Source organism: Dipodomys spectabilis, unplaced genomic scaffold, assembly GCF_019054845.1.
Source record: "Dipodomys spectabilis isolate Male_0828 unplaced genomic scaffold, ASM1905484v1 ptg000178l, whole genome shotgun sequence".
Taxonomy (NCBI): Eukaryota; Metazoa; Chordata; class Mammalia; order Rodentia; family Heteromyidae; genus Dipodomys; species Dipodomys spectabilis.
In genome coordinates this window covers 9,288,138-9,315,433 of record NW_024870855.1, presented here as the reverse complement: position 1 = coordinate 9,315,433, position 27,296 = coordinate 9,288,138, and the positions used below count along the sequence as shown (strand labels likewise).

Sequence of the window (27,296 nt, the reverse complement as noted above, 5' to 3'; positions counted from 1 at the left end):
TGAGAAGGTGGCTCAGTGGTACAGTGCTTGCCTTGCATGCCTGAGTCCCTGGGTTCGAATCCTCAGGACCACATAAGCAGAAAAAGCCAGAGGTGGCGCTATGGCTCAATTTGTAGAGCACTAGCCTTTAGCTGAAGAGCTGAGGTACAGCACAGAGGCCAAGTTCAGGCCCCATGACTGAAAACAAAAATGTCACAGTCAGTGCCCAAGAAAGACTCTGATGATGGCAACTTATGCTCACTGGCATGGTTCGTGCATGCAGGGCCAAGGAGGTCTATGCATTCAGCCTGACTGGGAGCCATGGTGGGGGCTTTTTCATGGGAAACAGAGGCCAGGGTTTCCTGCTCTAAAGCCACCCAACAGAAGCCCTTGAGGTAACCCTCCAATGTGGTTTCCACCTCCATCACCAGGACCATGTTACTGGTCCTGCCGACCATGGCGCTGATCCTGCCATCTATCCCGACGACACAGTCCCTGACTCCTCCTGCCTGCTCTGAGGAAGTGACCACTGTGTGAGGGCTGCAGGTAGAATCCAGGTCTATGACATTGATTTGATATATCTGTGCTTATTATTTTATACCATTATAGACTTAACCATTTTTAATTTCCAAAGGCTAATATACCAGTGACAATTGTCCACCTCTTAGGATGGTGGGGAAGAACTAATGGAACCAGAAGTATGGCACAAGCAATTCAGCTCCACCATGGTATGGACTTTCTTTGTACACAACTCCAAATCTCACTCCCACGATTGGTAGCGGCATACTCATCCTCTTTCTCCAACATGTTTAATGGTAAGAATGGAAGCAAACAGCCAATTACATCCAACTGTGATGTGGTGCTGGTGGTACCCACTGCTTCTTCTCCTACTGCTCCAAGCAGCAGCACCTCTGCACCACCTCTGCCAGCACCAGGCAGTGCAGGATGAGCTTCCTTTCTGCAGCCAGTTCCTTCTAAAGACCTGGCCCCAGAGCTTCTGCACAAACAGATTTGACTCTTTCTGGAACCTGTTCTTGCTGACACCTCCACTTGGTACATTCTCCAGGGATCCAGATTTGAAATGGAACCTTCAACGTCTGTTTCTTTGAAGACAGGCCCTTTCTCCTCAAGCCAGGTTAGCAGATTGTAAAAAGACAGGAGAAGCCTCACTTTAGACAGCGCATGGTGGGGAGCAGGTGGGGAGGCTTCCCACCTTCTTCAGACATGGCCTCACTGTGCACTCAGCTTCCTTGCAGCTGTGGCTCAATGTGGCAGCTCAGTGACAGCCAGATGTCCATCACGACACAGGCCATCAGAATTCTTAGTGCTCTTCTCATCACATTCTCATGACTCTCTCAACCTAAACATGCCAGAAAATACCAACAATTGGGCCCAAAGCAGACAGGGTCCTCTGTTTCCCTTCTGTTTCCCACTGAAGCTCCCATCAGAGCTCCTGAAAACCTACAAAGTATGTAAAACGCCACTTCTCCAAATTGTGACCCCTTTCTCTGGGTTGTTTCTCTTCCGATAGCAGGGAAGAGCTACGATGTCTGCCTGTGCAACAGTGAGGACATTTTCCTGGGTAAATTCTGTCCTAAAGGAAGGGTCTGGTTCATTCATAACCTGAGTATGTATGGCAACTGATGCTACCCAGTCCACTGGAGCCAGGCCTGGGCTCACTGAGGGGGTTCCTCTTTGACATCACTCATGAATATTTACAAATGCAACTACTCACCAACCAGGGCACTGGCAATTCATTCTTCTCTTTGCAGGAAGCCACATCCACACCTGTGTCAGCATGTCAGCACATGCTTTGTAGGCATGGCCAAGGTGGCGATTCTGGAGCAAGTCCTGAAGAACCAGACAGGGCCTGTGCCTCCTTCCACAGCATCCTGAGGACCTAAATACAGGTGTTTTTGTCACTACTTCTAAATTGGATATCTGCATGAGTGGGTCTTGAACAAACTGAATACATACTTTGACAAAATTTAAACACAGCCAATAAATTAGTAAGGACTATGGTATGTGAGGACTGTGAGAAGATGCAGACAGTACCATGTGTGGTCTATACTTGTTTCTGTGTGCTTCCCGCATGGCTGGGGAGAATGCACACAGTGTGAGGACCGCAGAAAGGCAACTGGAGTGAGGACTGAAAATCCCTGGATCAGTTACTAGTTGAATAGCAAATGTTGCCTTGGTCCTTTGCTTGTGGACTTAGCTGGGGAGGTGCTGGGAACTTAGCAGTTGGGACCTAGTGCAATAGATTACTGGTTAAGTGTCTGTCCTGCCCCTTCCTGTACTGTGCAGCCTGCTTTGGCTGCATGAGAGAAGCAGCCTCTGCCATTGCTCACTGCTGATGAGATGATGTCTGACTTACCACAAGCCTCTCACAACCAAGCCTGGACTGAAGAGGCCGGAAGCAAGCCAAAACACTCCTTTCCTCCTTGAAACAGTTTCTCTCCGTCACTTGTTGTAGACAAGGAAAGTCTAACAACATCCTTGCGAAGTTTCTTGACTTCTGTGCCTCAGTTGCCCCTTCAAGGAGTCAGTATACAGACTGAGTCAGAAAACACTTATAAAAGGCCAGACCATTCCGGAGCAGGTTAATATATAAGGATACCACTTCTGAGCATTAACCCAAATGATCACAAACAAAACCATACGAAGGCTACCAGCACAAATATGTTTATCGCAGCATTATTCACCATCACTGAGATATGGAACCAACCCAGATGTCCCTCAGTAGATGAATTGATCAAGAAAATGTGATATATATATATATATATACATATATATATATACATATACACATATTGAAAATGGAATGCTATGCTTCCATCAGAAAGACTGACACTAACCATTACTTAGGAAATGGAAAGACTTGGAAAAATCATATTCACTGAAGCAAGCCAGACCCAAAGAAATATAGGCCCCATCGTTTCCCTCATATGCAATTCTTAATATACATCTAGCATTATTTTGTCAGATGAGCAGAAAAGCTCAACAGCTATATACATATGACCATAGAAGATGATGCTAGGTGAAATGAACCCCAAGATATGGACCCAAGAAGTCTTCCTTTATTGTAGTTTTTAATGAACTATGTGATTATTTGGTTTCCTTTGTATGTTCTTCCCCCTATGGTATATCCCGTGTTTGTCACTCTACTTGATTTTGGTACCCTGAATCTTTTTTTTTTCACCTGTACCATGAATCTTCTATATACATTTGTATAATTTGGGGAGGGGAAGGGAAATAACAAAACGCTGAAACAAGGACACAGGATGACCCATTGGAACAATGATACTCATAGGACAGTATATTGGAAATGAAATTTACAACTTTCCTTCTGGGGAGGACTGAGGGAGGTGGGGATGGCAAGGGATAGTGAGAGAAGAAGGGCAGGGGTAACAATGCTCGACAAGAAATGTACTCATTGCCTTACTCATATAACTGTAACCCCTCTGCACAGCATCTTTATAATAAAATAAATAAAATAAAATATAAAAAAGAATTGAAAAGGCCAGGCCATGCTACTCATGAGACATTGCCTCCTACTGCATTTGTATAGCAGGGATTGGAGGGATGACCCCTGCTTTTCCAGGCAATTCGTGTGTGTGTGTGTGTGTGTGTGTGTGTGTGTGTGTGTGTGTGTGTGTCATGGGGCTTGAACTCTGGGAGTGGGCACTATCCCTCAGCAATTCAGCTCAAGGCGAGCACTCTACCACTTGAGTCACATGCCAATTCCGGTTTTCTGAGACTCAAGGGGTGTCCTGCCCAGGATTGGCTTTGAACCTCGATCCTCAGATCTCAGCCTCCTGGGTAGCTAGGATTACAGGAGTTAGCCACCGATGCGCGGCTTTTTCTAGGCATTTTATGGGCTACTATCATAATCAGCCTGTGTCCTCATTCACTCAACTATACTATCTGAAAGTAACTTAAGGAATTCTGTCCCAAGACAACAGTTATCAGTAGCTCTTAAGGTGTGATGATAAGGTCCAGACAGATGCCATGTTTGAGCTCAAATATCTCCTTCTAGCAGAATGGGATAAGCTGGAGGGAGAGAGAAAATAACTGGAAACATGTGAAACCATTCCTCCAAGGCACCATCAGAAGCCAGGAGTGTAGTCATTGGCTATGACAGCTAAAAGACACTGGATGTAAATAAACTTTAGGTAATATAAACAGTCTGATCTATCTCAGAATGTTTATCATGTCTTCAGATATGAGGCAGTGAAGAATGGCAACATGTTTCTCACACCTCCATTTCTTCATCAGTAAAGCTACGTGAAGGGAGCTGGGAGCAGGGGTGCAGGCCTCGAGTTCCAGTTACTGGGAAGGCCGAGGTTATGAGGATCACTTGAGTCAACTACATCAGTATCCTCCTGGGAAATGCAGAGAGAGGCCAATCTCTAAATTGAGTGTGCAAATAAAGAAGTATACAGTAAAGATTCTAGTACTTGACTTCCGCAACATGCTTCAATTCTATAAGCAACTATTCACTTACTGGACAATGGAGGCAACACAAGTGGGACTACTTTCTAGTCTTTGCAAGCTGTCAGCACTGCTGCACCTGGACAACTGGCTGTGGCCCTTGGGGTTTTCTCTGTTGTCACCCTTATATATAGTGGACACAGCCTGAAGTCTCCTTCTCATAGGTTTCTCATGACTTACATCTGCCCTTGGTCTCTAGGTACACAGTGATTTACATATACTGCTCCTCTTCTTGCTCTGCCAAAGTAGCAGACACCAGGAAATGCTTACCCAAGAAGGATACCAGCCAGGTCAGGCGAGAGATGCCACTAAATGCAGGAAAGCCAAACTGCTCTTCGTCCATTGGCCAGCTGTGGGCAATCACAAATGCTGTGAGGACTAGGAAGAAGAGAATGCCTGACAAAGAGCAGGACCCAGGTACATGGGAGAGCGCATGGACACAGGGACCTTGCCTTACCAGGCAGCCAAATGTAGCCTCAACTAAGAAAGCTTCTTGTAGGTTTGAACTTCAATTTTGCTAGTAAAATGAGACATGCTTCTGGCAATAGCACACAATTCAGCTAAACAGTATGATGAAAAGATCTAGGCTTTAAATATAGGAAGTTTACATGTACTTAGGTAGACAGCCACCCTCCCCCTCAAAAAAACAAAAAAACGCCTCTACAATAAATGATTTAAAGTCACCCACTATCCAGGCACAGTAGAGCAAACCGTAATACAAGCTACTTGGGACATGGACACTGGAGGAGTGTGGTTCAAGACCAGCAGTCTGGACAAAAGTTACTGAGGTTCTATATCAAAGTCTATATCAAAGTATAAGGGCTTGTGGTCCCAGTACTCACAGGCAGGACTAGGAAGGTCACTGACTGAATCTGGCACCAGGTAAATGTTCAGGACCCTCTGACAAACAAACTAAGGCAAAAGGTGCTGAGGCATAGCTCATGTGTAGCAGGTAGAGAGTCCTGAGTTATTTGCCACTGCCACCAATAATGTTAAAGTCTTCTGGCAAGAGGAGAACAACCATGGTCTGCTAAGCTCCTGAAACCCAGATTCTTATCAACTCCATGTGAAATGGCGCACATCATGAAAATGGAAATAGAGAAAACAGCAACACTGGTCAGCTAGTTCAAGAGCATCAAGTTGATGGAGTGCTAAATATTCCCTTCTCTCTTCACAAAACCACACTCTGAAGAGTGTATGCACTAGAATTTCTGCTTGATTATGAAGCTGACTGCTCATCTTCATCTTTAGCCCAAATCTTAAACAAAACCTAAACTTAAGACTTCATATACGTTATATTAAATTTGTCAATCATTTCTTATGATTCTGACATTAACACTTAAAACAATGAGCGTGTTCTAGAGAATGACATATACAAGTTGTAGCTGGGTGCTGGCAGCTCATGTCTAGAATCAGCTACTTTGGAGACTGCAATCTGGAATCATGGTGTGAAGTCCATTGCGTCAGGAAAGCCTGTGACGCTCATGTTCATGAACCACAGAAAGCCAGAAATGGAGCTGTGGCACATGGTGGAGTGCTAGCCCTGTGAGGAAAAGCTAAGGGAGAGCACACAGACCCTGAGCTCAAGCCCCAGCCTTGACACACAGAAAAATTCTAAGGAAGCACACAGAAAAATTCATGGAGGCACTAGGACCTAAATGAAGCATCAAACTTAGAAGCAAAATCAGCTCCCTCCAGGCTGCTCACCATCTCCTGAAGTCCATCTCCTCTGAACACCTTACACAACAGCTCCTACCACCTCCTGCCACAAACTGAATCTAACCTGGTTCTGTCACATGAATGGTGTGTGAGCTCAATGCCTGTGACCTTCTATTGCTTTACCTGTTCTGAGGGGAAGAATTACCAACTTTACATGGCTATTATGTGAGTTTCTGACACATATTGTTTTCCTTCTTGTCATAAGTCTCCTACATCATTTTCAAACATCTGGACAATGATATTCCATTGTTTTGAAACTCATGAGGAGATAAAGCATCTTATCACCCATCAAAGTCGAGGATCCTAAAGATCTCCTTCTCTAATAAAAGCCACTCAGATGGTCCTGATACCCATATGAGCATCCATCCAACCACAGGAGCAGGTATCTCTAACAGGGTCCTTTTCTACTGTTCTTGCTCAAAGCATGACCACCATACAATAAATGATCCGATGTACAATACATGAAATACTGTGCACCCAGCCAATGTTCCTCTAAATTCCCGGACAAGGAAAGGAGCTGAGTGTTCAATGAGTCTGCAGACTAAAACTGACCTGTGAAGAGAAGGGACCCCTTGAGCAGTTCTTTCCCCAGCACTTCTCTTTGCAGGACTGCAAATTCCTCCATCAAGAGTTCTCTGTGTTCTTCCTGTATGACTTTTCCTGTCATGACAAAAATCGGGTATACAAGCCAGTTTGGAGTACTGGGTACAGGTGCACATCTTGAGAGGCTGTGTCAGCCTCAGGACAGGACAGGACACGTGTCCCTTACAACTATTTCTCTTAGGAAGGTCCCAGTGTCTCACTACTATAATCCAAGCTACTCTGTAGGCTGCGATCCTTGGACCAGCACAGAAACAAGTACTATCCTGGCCAGGTGTCTAGGCTCTCCCCATACCTCCTCCCACATGGCAGCTGAAGGAGACTCCAGGTGGAAGCTCAAAACAAATAAAACTCTAAGAAAGCACGACGGTAGTCACCTGTCTCCAAAGACACCATGAAACTTCAGAAGTGTCTGAGAGCCCACAAGGGGTTAAACTGGGTTCTGGAAAGGATTCAGTTACACACACACACACACACACACACACACACACACACACACACACACACACACACACACATATACACACACACAAGCACATCTATGACCTGAACAGGAAGGAGTTAGACAAACTAGAGGAAGGGAGAGAATGTGTGACTCTATTGAAACTGAAGGAACCATGATTTATCAAATGATCGTGTCTTCAGGATCACTGAGAAACATTTATAATTCAAATCTTCAGTTGTACAAGTAAGATGTTAACAGTTTTTGATGTGTGGTGGAATTTTCATATCAAGGTGTGATGTTTCCCTGTATGTAAAACAAACAGGCTCACAGGTTGTTTGAGTTACACAAATTATCTAGAATAAAATAGAACACAGAGCCAGGCACCAGTGGCTCACAACTGTAATTCTAGCTACTCAGGAAGCTGAGATCTGAAGATCAAGGTTCAAAGTCAGCCCAGATAGTAAAGCCCAGGTAGTATAGTTCTCTCCAATTAACTACTAAAAATAGTCAGAAGTGGAGCTGTGGCTCCAGTGGTAGAGTGCTAGCCTTGAGAAAAGAAGCTCAGAGACAGTGCCTTCCCCCTGAGTTCAAGCCACAGGAATGGCAAAAAAAGAAAAAAGGATCACAATGCTACTCTGTTCACAATGTGTTCTTTTATTTCACATCTTTGGAAAAGTACCAAGCAATCACACTTGCCTGTGTGTTGGGGAAACGGGAATCATATGGGACAGGCCCCCTGGGACTCAATGTCAGGCTCCTTCACTGGAATTAGGGAGTCGGTAAGATAGTTATTGGCGTGATGGTAGTGAAAACACAAGACTGGCTGAATCACAGCCCTATAATGTCTTGCAATACCAGAAGCTTTATAAAGGACGAGCAAGTGTCCTACGGGCCTCCAGGGCCAGTACAAATGTTACTCCATAATACGACATCATGACCTAGCTGGTCCCAACAGCTGGCCTCTGAGAGGCTGCACTCAAGAGGGCTAACCTCCAGAGCATCAGGCAAAATGTGCTAGGGAACCCATCCCTATAAGGACAAAGCCAATACTTACTGCTCCTTATCAGTCGTTCCCAGTTGACTGCAGCCACAGGCAGAAGCAGGCAGTGCCAGCTGCAGAGATGAGATACCTCTTGGCCTCAGAAGTATTTGCAGCCTGCGATGAGGACCCTGTAAGCCACGTAGTGCATTAGAGTCGGTTCCATCATTTTGCAAACATTTGACCTCCCTCCCTGAGATCTAGATCCTGTGTCAAAACAAGGAAGCTCACAAATATGGTAAACAATCTTGTTCTTGGGGTGAAAAACACCGATGGCCAGGGGGAAATCTGTGCTGTTGAAGTTTCATCATTTTCTCTCCTTGTAATTTTCCACCTTTGCTGCCTGTACCCAACACTTCTACTACTGCATGAGATGCTGAACTCAGTAGGCTAGAACAACAAGGGGCAGAGGAAGTTAAATGTAACCTCCTTAGGAAAGAAAAGAAAAAGTAGTAAGGAAATAAGGAAACAGTCTCACTCTTAGTTTTGGCATCTCTAAGAGGTAATGTTGAGTGGATGGTCTCAAAGATCCTCCCAATATGATAACATGACTCACTAGTCATCAGCAAAAAGGAAGGTAGAATACAATAAAATGCCAGGTTCACCCTTCCAATGAGAAAAGCACAAAAAATACAATAATACCATGCATCAACAAAAATATGGCATAAGCCAGATACTGGTGGCTTGTGCCTGTAATCCCAGCTACTCAGGAGGCTGATCTGAGGTAGCAGGGTTTCCCAGTGAGCCTAAGCAGGATAGTTCATGAGTCTTTGATGACTAATTAACCATCAAAAAGCCAGAAGTGGAGGTATGGCTTAAGTGACAGAACACAAACCTTGAGTGTAAAAGCCAAGAGAGAGTTTAAGGTCCCAAGTTCAAGGCCCAGTATCAGAATACACATGCGCACAAAAACACATGGAATGACCAAGATCACATACACAATGCTAAATGAAGTGTAAATTAGCATAACCTGTGTGGAGAACAATTCACTTACTAGAATAAAGTTGAACAAATTCAACAGAGCCTTTATTCAGAGTCCAGGATAACCCGTTTGGGTTAAATACATAAAAATATGAATTACAGAATGTTTCTTTCAGTGGAATTAAAAACAATTTCCATGTCTAGCAGTGAATAAGGGAAGGACAATGCACTTTGGTGGTCTAACAGCTTAGTCTTCTTTGAGTTGCTGAAACAAGTGCTTGAGGTGAATCAGCTTATACAGAAGAAAGGTATTATTTCAGTTTAGTTTTGGAGGTTCCAGTTCAGGGTCATTTGGCCCTTTGCTTTCAGGTCTGTGGCAAGGAGTACCACCATATTGGGACTATACACATAATAGCCAAGGAGAGAAAAAGACAAGGGCCCAAGATCCCAGGATCCACTTCAAGAGCAAGCTGCTCCCCATGCCCCACCATTGACCTACCTTCCCTTCCATCAGGCTCTTCCTCCTGAAGGTTCCACTTCTCTTTCCTACTGCCTCTGACTTGTCACTTGGCCTTTCACACATGAGCTTTATACGACATTCCAGATACAAACTCTAGTATCCAATTCACAGCAGTTAAAGGGATAAATAGTACTTGTATAGCTCCTCGTTATGTTTTTCCAAAGAACAGATAAAATAAGAAGTTGATCAATATGTAGATCATTCCTGAGAATCAGAAAAGAAAGCAAAGCAGAGAAAAGAAAAGAAAAGGGGGGAAAAGACTTTAAAAACCAAGTAATTGGGCTGGGAAGGTAACTCAGTGGTAGAGCGCTTGCCTTGCATGCCTGAGGCCCTGGGTTCAATTCCTCAGCACCACATAAGCAAAAAGAAAAAAGCCAGAAGTGGCACTGTGGCTCAAGTGGTAGAGCCCTAACCTTGAGCTGAAGAGCTGAGGGACAGCGTCCAGGCCCAGTGTTCAGGCCCCACAACCGGACCCAAAAAAAGAAAACCAAATAATTTTCTGACCCAGGAAAGGACATAGAGTTCAGCAGAATCTCGGCAGAAAACACTTCCAGGATGCTCACACACAATAGGGTTTTACAAATAACAAATAAAGTTCCCTAAAACCTACTGTATACTATGGATGATTTCTATTAAAACTTACTTATTAGTAACACAAATTATTTTAAAAGCTATCATTACTGGAAAGCTACTTTTCGTGCTGATTTACAGGCATTATTTCATGGACTCTTCTTAGTGACTTTCTATGACAAGCATCTCAGTTATATATTACTTCATGAAAACAATCCTAAAACCCAGTAGTTTCAAACAATAACGATAGTTTAAGTCCTCTTATAAAAGGGCCAGGGTTGGTGTGTGTTCAAGCAGAGTCAACTAAACCCAGGCTTACTGGATGATCCACTTGCAAGACTGTCATTCACATGGTCAGGATTGGTCCCAGGCATTTACCAAGAGCTCGCCAGGCCTGAGGGCCACAGGGCTCAATGATTCCTACATAGGTGTGGGCTTCCTCACAGCATGGCGGCTGGATTCCAACAGCAATACATGTCTAGGTGCTTAGCATTTTGATCATAGAGCTTTGCTAGGAATATAATAATCCATTTCACTACAGTCTGTCTGTCAGTCAAGGCTGTCACAACATAATCCTGGAGACCAAAGAGAAGACACATCAACCCTACCACAAGGTGAGAGGAGTAAAAAGGGAGCAGTGTGGGAAATGTGTGTCCAGAGATCCTTGTATGGCTATCTTTGGAAAATTCAACATGCTACAGAATCCTTGGTATCATCTCCATTTGGAAAATGGAGAAACTGTGTCCTACACAGACTCAGAAACAGTTTTCTAGGCACACACACAGCTCACAAGGCAGAGTCCTTGCCAGCAACTCTCCAGCTTTCTAGTTCTTCTAACATTTCTCCTGTAATTAATCTGGCCTGGATCACCTCTCCTTTCCTTTTCTGGGAAGGGTCTATGTCATGTCACTAACAGGAAGATGAAGGTAAACTTCCCATTATCGGAGATTTTGCTAAATGAGATACCTGTCCGTTCTCCTCAACTAAAGTCTGAACTGCTTGGAGGACAGGAAGCAGCTCAGTAATACCTGGTATCCTCTTGAAATTTGATCCGGTTCCATGGGCACAACAGGAGTTCAATGAACTCCTATTTGAGATGCACCTATTTATTTCCAGCCTGTGTCTCTGACTTTCCACCACACTGTGAATGAAAGGCACAGGGAGAGGGGCTGGAGGCTTGGTTCTAAGCTCCTGCTCCAGGTCCTCAACCCTCAACTCACATATAGCCCCTCATGTTATATTCCTTGAATGAATTAAGGAATGCATGCATGCATGAATGAATGACAGATGGGTCTAAGTGGGGTAGTGTTCCAGGTTTATCATCACTTTCTTGATCCAAACTAGCAAAATCTAGCATAAGAGATAGACAATGCCTTCTCATTGAGAACTCCAAGCCTGAGACAAGGCACCCTGATGTTTTGGTGGAAAATTAAACCCAGTGGGCCTCATGTTGGAAAGAAGCAGATAAAGATGCATCACACAGAGGATGGCAGTGCAAAGAGTTTTTAGCTGAAAGAGAGAAAGGATGTAAGCTTTGATGTTTTCATTTTATGCTGGTATTGGGACTTGAACACAGGATCTGTACACTGTCTCTTAGCTTATTCACTCAAGACTGGTGCTTTACTATGTGACCCACATCCCCATTTCTAGCATTTTGGTGGTTAATTGAAAATAAATGTATCATGTACTTTCTTGACCTGGCTGTCTTTGAACCGTGATCTTCATAGCATTATAGAGGTGAAATACTGACAGCCAGATGTAAAGCTGCAATCTTTAAGCCTGTTCATCTTCTCTGACATTTTCTAACACTCTCCTTACTGGGATCCTGTGGTTAAGTGCAGAAGACACAAGGAGAAGAGGAGGAGGAAGCAGTCAGTGTTCCCTGATGCCTCCTCTACTCCATGCTGTCTGCTGAGTAGAAGCTTGGGTGTTTACTCCTACTTAGACAGTTTCATAATGAAATGAAATGGGGCTGGGAGAAGGCAGCTGCAACTGGAAGTAGGGACAAGAAGTAGCTGAGATGCAGCAACCAATTCCAATTCACCAAGATTCTACATTGGAAATCCCACAGTTATCCTGAACTGTTAATGGAGTAACTCAGAGGTTCATTCTCCTTTACCACACATCTCTGTAAATAAATAAAACCCTCTGGCTTCTACTTACCATGCCAATCTAAACCTGGTTTATCCCAGGTTTTTCCCATCTACCACACTTTCTTGGTTTGAAAAGAAATCACTGAAGGAGGGTACACTCATTTTCGCTTCCCAGAATGAGTGGCACAATGAATTGTAACCGTGGAGCGATCGTGGAGAAATTTTTCTATTTTTTGCTTTGCCTTCTAGAGTTCCTCCGGCAAAAATTAATTTTGCTGAGTCTTGACCCTTAAGGGTCTTAGAGGGAGGTCATAAACTGACCTCAATTGAAATGCTGAACTGAAAACTCTTTGTACAACTACTTAATAAGATATGTATGCATGTATGTGGATTTATAAAACATTTACTAAATAGCATGCTGTGAAAATGAAGAAATGAGAGAGAGGTAATGCATTCTCTTGTCTAATTTCTCTATTGTGTTGAAAGGTATGTTTTCATAAACACAGTCTACCAAAATATTGGGTACTAGTACATCTGTAATCCTAGCTACTCAGGAGGCTGAGGTCTGAGGATCATGATTCCTAGCCAGCCCAGGCAGAAAAGTCCGTGAGACTCTTATCCTCAATTAACCATCCAAAAGCCAGAGGTAGAGGTGTGTATGGTCAAGTACTAGAACTCCACCAGCCTTGAATGAAAAAAGCCAAGTGAGAGCTCCTGAGACCCTGAGTTTAAGACTGTTGAGAGAAAGATTCATATGATCAGTGAGCATAGTTTTTTCCTTGCCTGGTCTGTAGTAATTTGCTGTGCTTTATCAAAGGCACTCAACAAGCACCTCCACAGTCTGCACTTCTCAGCATGGTAGGGGAACAAAGTCCCTGCATGGCTGCAGCTGTGTGACTACTGAGGAGGGAGCTTGAGTCTTCCTCCACTGTGAGGCCCTGCCTGGGGATTCAGGTCCTGACACCTTATCAGCTGCCTGGCAACACCTCAGTTATGAGGTAAAGAAGGATATGTTAAGATGGTAACAGAGCTGGGAAATTCCTACCACCCACTGATGTCCCAGGCTCAAACAGCAAGGCAGGCCTCAGTGTCTGTGATGACATGTGAGAGGCCAGGTGCCTGCAGGTACCATGGAAAGCCAGCACTCTCTCCACTCTATAAGCACACCACCCTGCTGTGCCCTGAATGCCTTTGCTCCTTTATGTGTTTACTACCTGGTACTTTCCAGCCCTTACAGCATGTTTCTTCTTCCATTAAAAAAAAACAAAAACAAAATCAGCTCCCATTCTATGATCACAGCCTCATACTTTGAACAAGATCGCTAAGGGACAGCATCCAGGGTCTGAGTTCAAGCCCCAATACTCTCCTGTGCATCAGTGCTGCCCAGGCCTTTTCTAGACCCAATTATACTTCTATGTCTCTTAAAGTCACTGCAGCTTAGTCTTATCTGAAGCAAGAATATCAGCTCCATCACAGGTCTGCTGTGCTCACTCTGCTTCATCAAATATGGGTTAACAGAAACAAACAAACAAACATTTAAGTATTCCTTTTAAGCCAGCAGGAAGGTCTCACACATTTCTTCCACATTCTGGGAACTGTTCACTCAGGTTCCTCATCCAGAATCCTATCCCTGAAAAATCTGTAGCTTCCTTTGGGAAAAATCTCAACACAATCTTTGTAAAGCCTCCCCTGAGCCTCCTAAGGCAGTGGAGACAGTTCAGAACTCCAGGGATGTCTTTGGAAATGACCTTCAAGCCACTGACTGTCTACAGTGTGAACTCTGACAGCTCCCCACCCCCAGGCCTATGTGTTAGGTCTGATGGCAGCATGGAAGGTTCTAGAACATTAGCAAGAAGGGCTTAGTGGAAGGAAGTCAGGTCACTGGAGACTTGTCTAAGGGATGGTGGGACCCCACCCCTTCCTGTTCCTCTCTTTTTGCCTCCCGGCCACCATAAAGTAGGCAGCTTTGCTCCATCCTGTGCTTCCACCATGAGGACTTGCTTTGCCACACGGTCCAAAGTCAAGGGGCAAAGACACCAAGACCCAAATCTCTACAACCCAAATAAACCTTTCTTCCTTAGGGTTTGGCTGGTCTGGGTGTTTTTGTCACAATGACAAAAACTGATAACACAGGTGTGGAGCCGACCCTATGGCTTTCCTAAGTCAGACTGACACCCAGAGTGCTCCTGTCAAGAATATTAACCTATGTACTTCGGTGGAATCAAATGGCTTGACTCATGGTCAACGTTTTTACAGTTCAGTTGATAGAATAATAGGAAATCTCTGTGATGAGCTGTATTCACTGAGAGAGGAGAAAAAAAGTTTTCTTTGGTGGTGCTGGGGTTTGAACTCAGGGCGTCCCATTTGCTAAACAAGTGCTCAGCCAATTGAGTCACTCCAACACTTGCTTGATGCAGTATGATTTTTGTTTGTCTGTTTGTTTTGTTGGTCATGGGGCTGAACTCTGGGCCTTGTTGCTATCCCTGAGTTCTTCAGCTCAAGGTGAGCACTGTACCACTTGAGCCACAGTGCCACTTCCAGTTTTCTGCTGGTTAATTGGAAATAAGAGTCCCATGGACTTTCCTGCCTGGGCTGGCTTTCAACCATGATCCTCAGATCTCAGCCTCCTGTGTAAAGAGGATTACAGGTATGAGCCACCAGCACTGGGCTGCAGTTTATTTTCAAGGTAAGGTCTCAATTATGTCCCAATCAATGTAGACTGTGACCCTCCTATTGGTGCTTCCCGTCACGGATGACAGGCATGTGCCACCAAGCCCAGTGACTGATTGAATGGGTCTCAAGAACTCAATCTGCACCTCCCAAATAGCTAGGACTACAGGCTTGAGCCATGACATCTGGCTGAGGAGCACTTCATAAAGATATAAGTTGGGCTCAGATTTTTCCCAACTTCTGGACTTGAGGCAGGGAGCTCTTTGCCAATGAGGACAGACACAGAGAGGGTACTGCATTTTGGAAGGATTTGCACAGTCCTAACTTTAAACCCTCACTGGCCAACTTGCCTTACCAGGTACCACCTTGGTACCAGACACAGAACAAAGAGGAAGAGACTGGCACAGATGAAACACTCCAATGGCAATCCCAACTACAAAGGAGGGGTTGGTGTGAGACACTTTTTTAGCTTATTATTTTTATACTGAGGTCTACTAGAGATCTAACATTCAGTTACCACCCCCTCCACCTCCCCCACCCCCCAAAAAAAACACCCCTGGCTAATATACTTTAAATCTTTCGTAGAATTGCTTCTTGGTTTGGAGATAGCTTCAATGTGTCCCCCAAGCCTCTCAAACTTCACCCCCCAACCCCTACACCCCAACCCTGGCAGTGTGCCAATGTTAGGAAGGACTGAGGCCTTTAAGAAGAGAGGCCTGAGATGTACATTGAGAACATCCCAGTTGGCTGCCAGTCCCAGCAGAAATTAAGACCCCAGGCGGGAAAAGTGGTTCAGTGGTAGAGTGCTTGCCTTGCCTGCATGAGGCCCTGGGTTCAATTCCTCACCACCTTATAAGCAGAAAGCCCAGAAGTTGCCCTATGGCTCAAATGGTAAACCACTATCCTTGAGTTGAAGAGCTCAGGAACAGCACTCAGGCCCAGAGTTCAAGCCCAATGACCAACCAAAAAAAAAAAGACCCCATTTCAATCAATAAGCCCCATCCCTGAGCTTTTGTACTTAAGGCTAGCGTTCTATACCACATGGAGCCATAGCTCCACTTCTAATTTTCTGGTGGTTAATTGGGGTTGAGAGTCTCATGGACTCTATAGGCTTGGCTGGCTTGGAACCATGATCCTCCACTCTCAGCCTCCTGAGTAGCGACTGTTATAGGCATGAACAACCAGCACCTGACATAAAGCAAAATATTTTTACAGAAAGCTTCAATCCATCAGCATGTTCCCTATTCTGACCACATGTACTATGACTTGGTGGCTCTAAGCAGCTCCTGCCACAAGCTGGCAGACACACAAAAACTGTCACTCCACTCTGACCACAATCAGTCCCTGGGAATCACGGGAGGCTCAACTTGGAAGAACACTGTGTAGCCAGCAGATGGTAAACTAGACACCAGTACCACAGCCATCTCCATGGCTGTTGTACCAACCAGGTGAGCACTCTTGCCCTCTCTCCAGGAGCCAACCCTGAGCAAACCTTCTGCACAGACCACACTCATCTACGCCTACTGCTTTATCTCTGCCTGCATAAAGCCCTCAGGATGATATGAGCAACTTGTCTGACTAGTAAATTCAGTCAGAAGTCTTTCCCAGTGGTCGTATTTATGAACGTTTGCCTTTTTTACACAAAAACATTCCTGCCTACTTTGCCAACCCAATTTCAAGGACTGGGACATCCTGCATAATACATGGCTAGCTTTCTGTACACTCACTGAGAAATTTGCCATTCACCTGACAGAAAGAAAAGGACTCAAAGAAATTTTGATGAGCAAACTGGTTCTATTCCCTGTATTCCACAAATCTAAAAAGTGAATTCCTACACTCAATTGGAAAATATTTGGATTTAGACTATCAGATCACAATTACTTAACTGCTGCAGTGAGTTTTCATAACTTACACAATCCATAGCTAATCCTTAAACCTTCTGTTTCCAAAGCCCCATTTGCAGCCTCAAAAGAGCTTGTTTTGCAGGACTAGTACTTTAGTGGCCAGTCTTCTATCTAAGCAGTAGTTCCCAAGAACACTCACTGTTCTTGTCATCCACAGGAAGATCACCTAACAGCAGACAAGTCGTTGTTCTTCATTTCAGTTATTCTAGGAATTTGTGTGTGTATGTGTGTCTTTGTGTGTCTTTGTGTGTGTGTGTGTGTGTGTGTGTGTGTTTGTGTGTGTGTCTGTGTGTCTGTGTGTACTGGGGTTGAAAATCAGGGCATTGTACTCTCACTTGGTTTTTTCACTCAAGCCTAACACTTGAACCACACCTCCACTGACAGCTTTTGGCTGATTAACTGGAAATAAAGAGTCTCATGGACTTTCCTGCCCAGGCTGGCATCCAACTTCAATCTGCAGATCTCAGCCTCCTCAATAGCTACGATAATAGGCACAAGATATCAGCTCCTGCCTAGAAAACTTTCTTTGTTAAAGCAAACATTTTTATGTGAATCTATCAGCAGTGCACCATATAAGAACCATCATTTTCAAGGATTTAGCTTTCTTTTAAAGAACTTTCTTTCTCAGCTCTATTCCCCAACGGTTCTTGATTTAACTCACAGAAGACAGTAAGTCCAAACACCACATTTCCTAAACAAAAAGATTGTTGCTTACTTTTCATAAAATAAAGAAGTTTCTGAAAATGGCCACATTTGGGGTTTTTCCTTTTTGCCAGTTTGTTTCTAACCTACATCTTTAGTTTATAAGCCATTTGCTGGCATGACTCCCTCTTCCCTAGAAGTGAATGTTAGTCTTCTCCTACACCTCTTCCTCCTTCTTCCTCTTCTTCCTCCTTCTGCTTCTCTCTCCCTCTCTCAACTTTCATAAAAATTGTCCTAAATTTGAGAGTTGACATCACAAATTCTGATCCCATGCACATCCAGTTGCCTTCTTTTCATATCATTATTATTTGAGGGTCAGTTATGGGGCTTGAACTTGGGGCCTGGTAGCTGTCTCTAAGCTCTTTTTTGCTCAAGGCTAGCACTCTACCACTTTGAGCCACAGCTTCACTTCCCATTTTCTGGGGGTTAATTAGAGTCTCAAAGACTTTCCTAACCAGCTGGCTTTGAATCACGATCCTCAGATCTCAGCCTCCTGAGTAGCTAGGATTACAGTGTGAGCTACCAGCGCCCAGCTAAGCCACTTCTAACCTCTGTGTTTCTTCCCTGCTATAAGCCATGTTCTCTTTTGTCTACCTTCTGTCTCTAAAACATCATAACCACTCTCCACTCAGGCACAGAGAGATCCCTGGGCATCCTCTGGCTTTTTATGGAGGAGGTGGCCAGGCCAGCCTGGCAGGAGGCTCCTTCCCAGAAGACTTGTCCAGCTGCTGTCCTTCATCACAACCCCTCCCCACCCTCCACACACACACACACACACACATACACACACACACACACACACACACACACCTCATCTCACATGACAGGCCTGGCTGCTCCTGGCAGCTGAACCACCTGCTCCTGCCTGTTGCCTTTGACACCACATCCAGGGCTTCACCCAGCCCCCAGATGCACCTCAGGGCTCTCCAGGCCATTCCTGCCCACACATTTCTAACTTGACTCCTGTGTGCTGAAGCTGGCAGCAGCTCACTGGTCTACCAAGACCACACACCTGTTAGCAACTGCACATTGCAGGCTCAATTCTCTGCAGTGACAACCACCCATGGATTTCACCACTACCCAGTGTCCCAGACCCAGGAAGAAAGTCTGGGTTAGGACTTGCCAGTGTGTCTAACCACACAGATGGAATGCTCTAGGGATGCTAGGAAGCAAACAGATACCACAAAGCCATTTAAGGTGACAGGACACTTACTTTTCTTTTGACTGACTTTAGGAAAATAGGCTCTGGGCTCATCTAGCCTAAGCATGAAGGGCAGTGGTGACTCATACCTATAATCCAAGTTACTCAGGAGGCTGAGATCTAAGCATCATGGCTCAGAGCTGGCCCAGGCAGACAAATCTAAAACACTTGTATCTCCAAGTAATTAGCAAAAAGCCACAAGTGCAGCTGTGGCTCAAATGGTAGTGCACCAACTTTGAGTGAAAAGTCAAGCAAAAGTTCTAGGCTCTGAGTTTAAGACCCAGTATTTTATTACGGTACAACATGAGTTATAACATTTATAAATAGAATATTTAATATTATGTTATAAATAATATAATATTGTTACAGTATTATCATAATAACAATAATAAATCAATAATAACAACTAAACAAAAAGGGCTCAAGATGTAGCTTGGTGGGAAAGCACCTGCCTAGCAAGCATCAAGTCCTAGGCTCGAACTCCAAACTGCCAAAATAAAAAATTGTGAAAAGTTTCCTGAGATTGAACCACAGCTTTTAAGTCACTCACTTTGTAACATTAGACCTATTACTTCCCTTCTCAATACTCCTGTTTTCTCTTCTGTCCCTAAGGGTAAAAACAATGCCACAAACAAAACAGGGTCAAAAATGATGTAAGCTTCTTAGAAAAAACCTGATATATAGTAAGATGTTATATAATGGCACCTCCAAAGAGACCACTTACTTCTTACATTCTCTGTCTGGACACTTCACTGGTCCCTTAAAAAATGTCCAGGATAAGGTAATGAATGCCAAGGAAGGTGGTCCATGCCCGTAATACTAACTACTTGGGGGGCTAACATTGGGCAGGACCCATCTAGGCAGGAAAGATTTCAGCTTAGCTTTGCCACTGAGATTTGGGTAAAGTGGTACACATGTGTAAGCAACAAGTGGAAACTTAAAGAAAACAGGCAGATGACAGTCCATGCACATGCCTGGGCACGAAGTGAGACCCTAGCTCAGAAATAACCAGCACACACAAATTCACTCTCATACTTGGTTGCTAGACCTACAAGATAAACATATAAGTAAACACATACCAAATCCTGTACCTAAATATGTGATCAATCTGATTAAAGTACCATAGATGCATGTGTGAAGGGCCATAATAAAGTTCCTGAGAACAAGTACCATGAACTTTAACAAAAACATTAGGAAGGTGAAACATGTCCTGTCTGTGGTGTAGGAACCAGTGCAAAGGGGTGGGAGAATGGAGAGGGTAAAGGGTAGCCAAGGGGTTCACCATGTTTTATGTCGATGTGTATGAAAATAAGCAATACAGCATGGTGAGACTGATTTAGGAAGGAGGAGAGAGGATGAAGGGGAGTGATAGAAGGGATGAGGCTGACCCAGGAGCACGGTGTGCATTAAGGACATGTCAAAATGAAACGTCAAACAAACAGCCAATGAAAGAAATGGTTGGGGTGGGGCTTGCCTAGCAAGCAGGAGGTCCTGAGTTCAAACCTCAGTGCTGCTAAAGGAAAGGGGAAAAAATGAAGGAGTATCTATTTCCTCCTTCTTCCTTCAAGTGACTGGCCTTTAAATGCTACCTTTTGTCCTTCATTCATCATGCCTTTATTCCTAAAGTCAATTTCATCTGTTTGATAACTAGATTCTAGCAACTTATAGGCAGAGCAGCCTCTGAGATACTCTGTCATTACTCAGGCAAGTAGCTAATAAACATAGATTAAGAACACATCTGTTCTCAGATTTTTAGCTTCTCTCCTTTTTATCTAGTCTCTGATCGTTCCTGGGGCTCAGGCAGGCAGCTGGTCTTGGGACCAGCTCAGACCAGGACAGTCTCACCCCCATTCTCTCATCTGTCCTTTCTCCCATCCACATCTCTTGCACCATTTCCATTGTAACCACAGGTTTGAAAGATTTAGGTCCTAGACTATTAACAAAAAGCTTTTCTCTTGTGCTTTGAAAGAATTTGACAGATGCTGTATTCTGTCACGTTGAGGCAGTAGGCACAGCAAAGCACTTGGGTTTTCCTTTGCTTTTATAGATGGAAATTCATTAAACATATTCTGCACCGCAGTTATGAGTAATGCTGGCCCGGGAAGAAAAGAAACACAGCTCCCAAAACACTGAGAAAGGCGACTCAGATGGACCACAGCTTGGGGAAACATTGAGGTTCAGTAATCCATCCACTTCTTAGACAGTCCGCAGGACATCCCATGAATGACACCACTTTATTATAGTTTTATTCTCCTCCGATGAGCCAGTGACACTCTCTGAGACACAATGAGCTGGTGCAGAAGGATCTGCTCTCTTGGGAGAGGTGTTTTCTTAAGAGCAGTTTCTTTAGTCTGCAGGATGATTCCTAAACCATGCTTTCCTGAGGCAAATTTAGCTGGTTGTTTGGAAAGCAAGGGTGTTGACACCAGCTGTAGGAAAATCACCAACTGAAGACTCCAGTTATCATCAGAAATAACAGGAGAGGCTCACAATCACCTCACAAGGCAGGAAAACCTGGTTATCAAATTAATTTTGCGAAGTGAAAGATGAAAGGACAGGCCACTTTTTTTACCCCCTGGAAGAATGCTGATTTGGTTCCAAAAATGATTTATGAAAAAAGACTTGTTTCAAGCTTCATGAAGCTAATTAAACAGGAAATCTGCACCAAGATAAATTCAATCTTTGTGTCATAAAACCACTGGACTATGAAGAGGGGCAGAGGTATAACTGATTATGAGTTATGAGACATAACTGAATGGGTAGGCTGAAGATAAAAAGCAGATAGAAAGTCTCCATGCTGTTTTCTTTTGTCAGTACTGGAATCCAAACTCAAGGCCTTGTACTTGCTCAGCTTGCATGCCCAGCTGGCATTCTATCTACCTATTGAGCTATGCCTCCAGCCCAACATTTTGCTGGTTATTTGGAGGATTAAAAAGTCTTATGGACTTTTCTGCCCAAGCTTGCTTTGAACCATGATCCTCCAAATTTCACCCTCCTGAGTAGCTAAGATGAGAAGCACGAACCACACATACTCTTTGACGTCTATAGAGAGTGTATTTCTCTTCATTTGGAAGAGAAACTGCAATGGTAGAAGACATGCATACAAAATTAAAGCACTGTTTGTATCAACGATATGTAGTTAGCTCCCTCTTCATCCCTATTTTATTTATTCCACTGCGATACTGCTATGGTGACAAGGAATCATTTTCCCTAAAATTGCACTTTCTCTGATAGCAGCACCAGTTTCCCGATTTCTATCTTCCTCTTTCTTGCTCGTCTTTAATCTCAGTCTTCTCTAGAAAGTATTTGCAGATAACTCTGGACTGTCTCACTCCATGACATTGTAATTCAGGGTTCACACAGATTCAGTCCTGGTCCTGGGTCTGCTTGCCTCCATTCATGCCAAGCAATGTATTTCTCTTCGTAAATTCCTACATGGAAGGTTCGCTATGTTTACAGACATGGTATGAAATAAGAAGGATAAAGCAGGGTTCCCCGGAATAGCTGTCTGCTTGGACAGGCCATCCACCACCTCAGTTTACAGAAGAGGTGAAGAGACAGGAAGAATTTAGCTAAGTTTTGAAGGCAATTTCAACTTCCACCCAGGGTTACGAAGGCTTGTCAATTACCTAGAAGCTAACACTGGATGTAAGACAGTAGTGAAAAGAATACTGAGAAGAACTAATATGGCATATTAAGAAGTGAGTTCAATACTTAAATAAGAAAAAAAAGGAGGGGCTGGGAAGGTGGCTCTGCGTTAAGAGCGCTTGCCTTGCATGCATGAGACCCTGAGTGCTATTCCTCAGCACCACATAAGCAAAAAGAAAAAAGCCGGAAGTGGCACTGTGGCTCAAGTGGTAGAGTGCTAGCCTTGAGCTGAAGAGCTGAGGGACAGCGCCCAGGTCCAGAGTTCAGGCCCCATGACTGGACCAACCCCCGTCCCCAAAAAAAAAGATAAAATAAGGATGTGAGCTCAAGCTGGGCACAGTGCTATATACTTGTAATCCTGGATACTGGGAGGACTGGATTTCCAGAGTAGCTTATGTAAAAAGTCCCAAAGACTCCATCTCCAAAGAAAACAAAATGCTGTGTATAGTGATACACACTTGTCATCTCAGCTAGGGAAGAAAGTATAAATACCAGGTTCACAGTCCAGAGACCAGCTCAAGAAGTAACAAAGTCTTATCTCAAAATCCACCAGAGTAAAAGGGCTGGCAGCATGACTCCTGTGGTAGAAAGTCTGCTTAAAAAGGATGAAGCCTTGGTTTCAAACCCCAGTATAACAACACACAATAATCACAATAACATTTTCTTTCTCATTCATCGTTCCTCTCTTGCACTCATCTCTTTTCACTACCTAGGGGGTCTAGGTTTGTAAGTGGAGGCACTAAATTCAGCTCCTTGATGGCTAACAGATATGCTGATCCAGCCAGCTGCAGGGTGTGAAGGGACAGAGACCTCAAACAACTGTCCATTCAATGAGACACTGGCAAGGCAAGCTGAGCCAGAGCCCCAGCCCTGAAGAAAAACCAGGCAGGCTTTGTAGGAAAGCACCTATTCTAACAATGGCACAACCTCACCTTCCTCAAACTCCCCCAGCTTCAATCACTCTGTGTTGATGTGTGTGTGTGCGTGTGTGAGAGAGCGAGAGAGAGACATACAGACAGACAGACAGAAAGACAGACTGACTGACAGTCAGAGACAGACAGAAAGAGAAAGAGAGACAAAGGTTGTGTGTGTGTGTGTGTGTGTGTGTGTGTGTGTGTGTGTGTCTTGGGACTTGACCTCAGGACCTAGCTGCTGTTCTTAAGCTTCATTTTGCCCAAGGCCAGAAATTTACCACTTGAGCTACAGCTACACTTCTGGTCAATCACACTTGGCATTACCTATCACCACTCAGCTGACCCTTCTGAAAAAAAATACCAATGCTTGTAGCTACAGTTTTTGAGTAAACTACAACATATCCCCTGAATGCTCTCAGTGCTGTGTGTGCTGTACTACTGAGAAGATTGTAGGAGGCTCCTGAGGTGTTTCCTGATGTGCTCCATGACTCATTGCATAGGGAACAAAGAATCTGAACGAGACTCATATAATTCTACAGTCCTGGCTCTTGAACCCCATCCAAGTTTAGAGTAGTTGCAGCAGGAGCAAAAAGCCCAGATGCCCAGAGGTCGCACCTGAGAGGAAGGACGCTGCTACTCCAGACTCCAGCACAAAGGTAAGTACAGAGGTTTGTTTTTACAGTACTCCAGTTTGAACTCACACCTTTGTACTTCCTAGGCAGGCGCTTTTCCACATAAGCACAGTCCAATACCAATCGTCTATTTTTCATTTCAATTATTTTCCAGATCTCACATTTTTGTCTGGGGATGGCCTCAGATCACAATCCTAGTATATATATGATTTCCCAAGTTGCTCACTGTGAGTGAGCCTGCCATATTTTGGTGGATGCTGCCACCATCAATGTGCCTGACCATACGGAAATCTTGAAATTCTCCTCAGCACCCAAGTCTGTTCAAACATTTAAATATCGCCTATTCAAATACTGCCTTGCTTTTACGGATTCACTTATTAATTAGTGGAACTTCCAATGAAAAGCAGGTTGGGACTTCTCAAACATTTCCTTTTCAGCCCAGTTTGGCTTTCACAGTTTTCATTCCTTTATCTCTCAGTGATGTTCTGGGTCAATATCTTACTCACGGTCTCCAAAATTCCAATTCTCTCTTTGGCTAAATCAAGCTCATCATGAACTACCTTATTGGTTTTAAATAATTGTTATTGTATTCAATAGTTAAATAATTGTGTAACATTATCAAAAATGGTTAGGTATTGTTACATAATTGTTATTGTTCCGCAGATGTTTTCACTTTTCAGATTTCTAATTGGCTCTTTCCAGGTGCACATGCTCTCCATTTACTTTTTGTTCATCATCTCCTGCTTCTATGGGTATCTTTCCCTGTCCTTCAAAGTTCTCTTCTTGAGGAAACTTAGCACTTGATTTTGTAAGTTCTTTCTGTGTCCCTCAACCCTGACCAATTAGAGCATCAGCAGATATAATAAAGCAAGACCTCAGTGGTCGGATCATGGGACACCTGATTCCATAAAGAAACAAAGTGGGAGAGAAAATCTAGGAAGATGTCACCCAAGGTCATGTGGAGGTGGAAACTAACCTCCATAGCTGTGGGATGGACCTCTGGGCTCCTAAACTTAGAAGGTGAGTAGGTCACAGGGTAGAGGCTTACTGAAGAGGCACAGGGAAGCCTGGATGTCTGTTGCTTTCAATTATCCAACCTCAAGTACCTGGTTATAAAGACTAGAAGAACAAACATGAAGATTCATCATCATCGCAATAGCCCATACTATGCTGTTGAGTCTCAACTGCCTTTTAGTTGTGGTTCACCTCCCTATACAGAGTTCTGGGCCATGGACTGAGAAATACAAGGTGCATGAGGCTTATACCTTCTGTGTATCCAGAGAAGCACCCATCTTATTAGCCTCATGTGGCCTCTTGAGGTGAAAGCCAACATCAGCCAGAGCAGAGGCCACGAAGGAGCTAGCTAATATGGCTGACACAGCTCCTTCACAGACTTTGACAGTGCACCACAAATTCCATTGGTTAAAAGCTCGGGGGGACATTTACTCCTGACAGCAATCACACAACTGTCACCTCCAAACTTACAAAGATGGGAAGTTACAGGCAAGTCCACTGTGGGCTGTTGAGAAATCTTCTTGGAACACAACAGGCTGAGGGAGCTGATAATCACCAATGAAGAAACTTCTCCCTCTACCTCATTAACACCTCAGTGTTTTGTAACAACCCTTTCTCATATCCTTCTGGTGCTTAGTACAGACAGCATTAAGCCATCCCCTCCACCCAACCCCAGGCTGGCAGAGGGAAGACCCCTGCAGGAGGTACACTGGATATTCTGTGTAGACCTCCTGAGTGATTTTTATTTTTTTGGCCACAGGTGGCACCTGATTTTGGCCTGGGCACTGTCCCTCAGCTCTTCAGCTCAAGGCTAGTGTTCTATCACCTGAGCCACAGTGCCATGTCAGGCTTTTTCTACTTATGTAGTGCTGAGGAATCGAACCAAGGGCCTCATGCATGAGAGGCAAGCACTCTACCACTGAGCCCTCTTCCCAGCCCCATGAGTAATTCTTGTACACATTCAATATGTAATCTAGAATCCGTGGAGGGACATACACGATGCCACAGAACACAGCACAGTAGTGTCAAATTCACCCTCTAATTATGGCTCTTCATGAAACAGCATGTACCTACCCAGGTTATAAAGAACAAAGCAATAAGAGGGAGAGAGACAAATTTCCTAGGTAGCAGGACAACACATCGGTCATCTCTCTGGTATTTCTGCCCCAAATGCAAAGCCCAAAACTAATTTGTGGAATAGGTCAGAAAATCTCAAACTATTTTTCATAATATAGTTGTCATATATTCTACAAAGATGTCACAGAAAGTAAATGAAGACTAAGGGGTTGTTCCCAATGACTGGAGACTAGAAAGTCATGCCAATAAACATAACATATAACCCTGGATGGAATAATAGACTGTAGAAAAATTTAGAAGAAAAAGAAAAAACTCACTTGAGAAAATCAATTAAAGTGATGTTGGCCAGGTACTGGTGGCACACCTGTAATCCTTGCTACTCAGGAGGCTGACAGCTGAATATTGCAGTTCAAAGCCAGTCAGGGCAAGAAAGCCATGACACTCTTATCTCCAACTAACCACCAGAAAACCAGAAGTGGTACTGTGGGCTCAAAGTGGTAGAGTGCTAGCCTCGAGCAAAAAAAGCTCAGGGAACGCGCACAGGCCCTGAGTTCAAGCCCCAAAACTAAAAAAAAAAAAAGTAATAAAATTAAAAAAATAATGAAGTGGTGTTGGTGTGCTAATGACATCTCTTTGCCAACAAACCCCACAAATATACCTTCCTTTACATTCAAGGGTAAGTTCCCAAAATTGCCCAGTATCATTTAGTGCTTCTTTGAATTCTCACCCTACTATATCATTTCTGCATTCAATCAGATAATATACCCAGGAAGAAAATACCATAGAATTTTGAAGCAGCATGGCGACCATAAAGAATAGAGTTACCATGATATTCAAATTGGGAAAATGAAGAAAACCACCTAGAATCTTACATTAGAGGTTTTTCAAACCTGTAAGTGGATATTAAGTCTCAACCTCTCTTTCCTTCCATCATTACCACAGCATACCTCAGGGAGGGCAAAGCTAAGCTTCTGAGACCATCTGTCACCCAACAGTGACTGAGAACTAGATCACAAGCCATCACACAGCACTCAAGCCAAAGGATCTCTCACAGCTCAACCCTCTCTCACAAACCTTTAGGATATTTTTCATTCAGTAAACATTTCCTGAATGTCCCATGCACATAGAACAACCTGTTAGACCAACACATACTA

The 27,296-nt window shown here is 43.9% G+C and overlaps 1 protein-coding gene across 3 annotated transcripts in view; it reads right to left on the bottom strand.

Annotated features, from left to right (window-relative positions):
* Positions 1 to 25,319, bottom strand: part of LOC122120903 (ral guanine nucleotide dissociation stimulator-like) — a 34,656-nt gene extending 9,337 nt beyond the window's left edge. The window contains exons 1-6 of one of the 3 annotated variants that reach the window (XM_042695157.1): positions 25,317 to 25,319; positions 9,748 to 9,752; positions 4,744 to 4,804; positions 2,357 to 2,514; positions 1,715 to 1,879; positions 823 to 1,339 (exon numbers count right to left, since the gene is read on the bottom strand). In XM_042695157.1, the coding sequence (XP_042551091.1) occupies positions 823 to 1,038 (216 nt within the window). In that variant the 5' untranslated portion in view covers positions 1,039 to 1,339; positions 1,715 to 1,879; positions 2,357 to 2,514; ... (1 more) ...; positions 9,748 to 9,752; positions 25,317 to 25,319. Of the gene's footprint in view, positions 1 to 822; positions 1,340 to 1,714; positions 1,880 to 2,356; positions 2,515 to 4,743; positions 4,805 to 6,744; positions 6,853 to 8,291; positions 8,408 to 9,696; positions 9,766 to 25,316 lie in introns of those variants that run through there. The other 2 variants (XM_042695155.1, XM_042695156.1) reach the window with 2 other exon arrangements.
* Between the last annotated feature and the right edge of the window lie 1,977 nt (positions 25,320 to 27,296).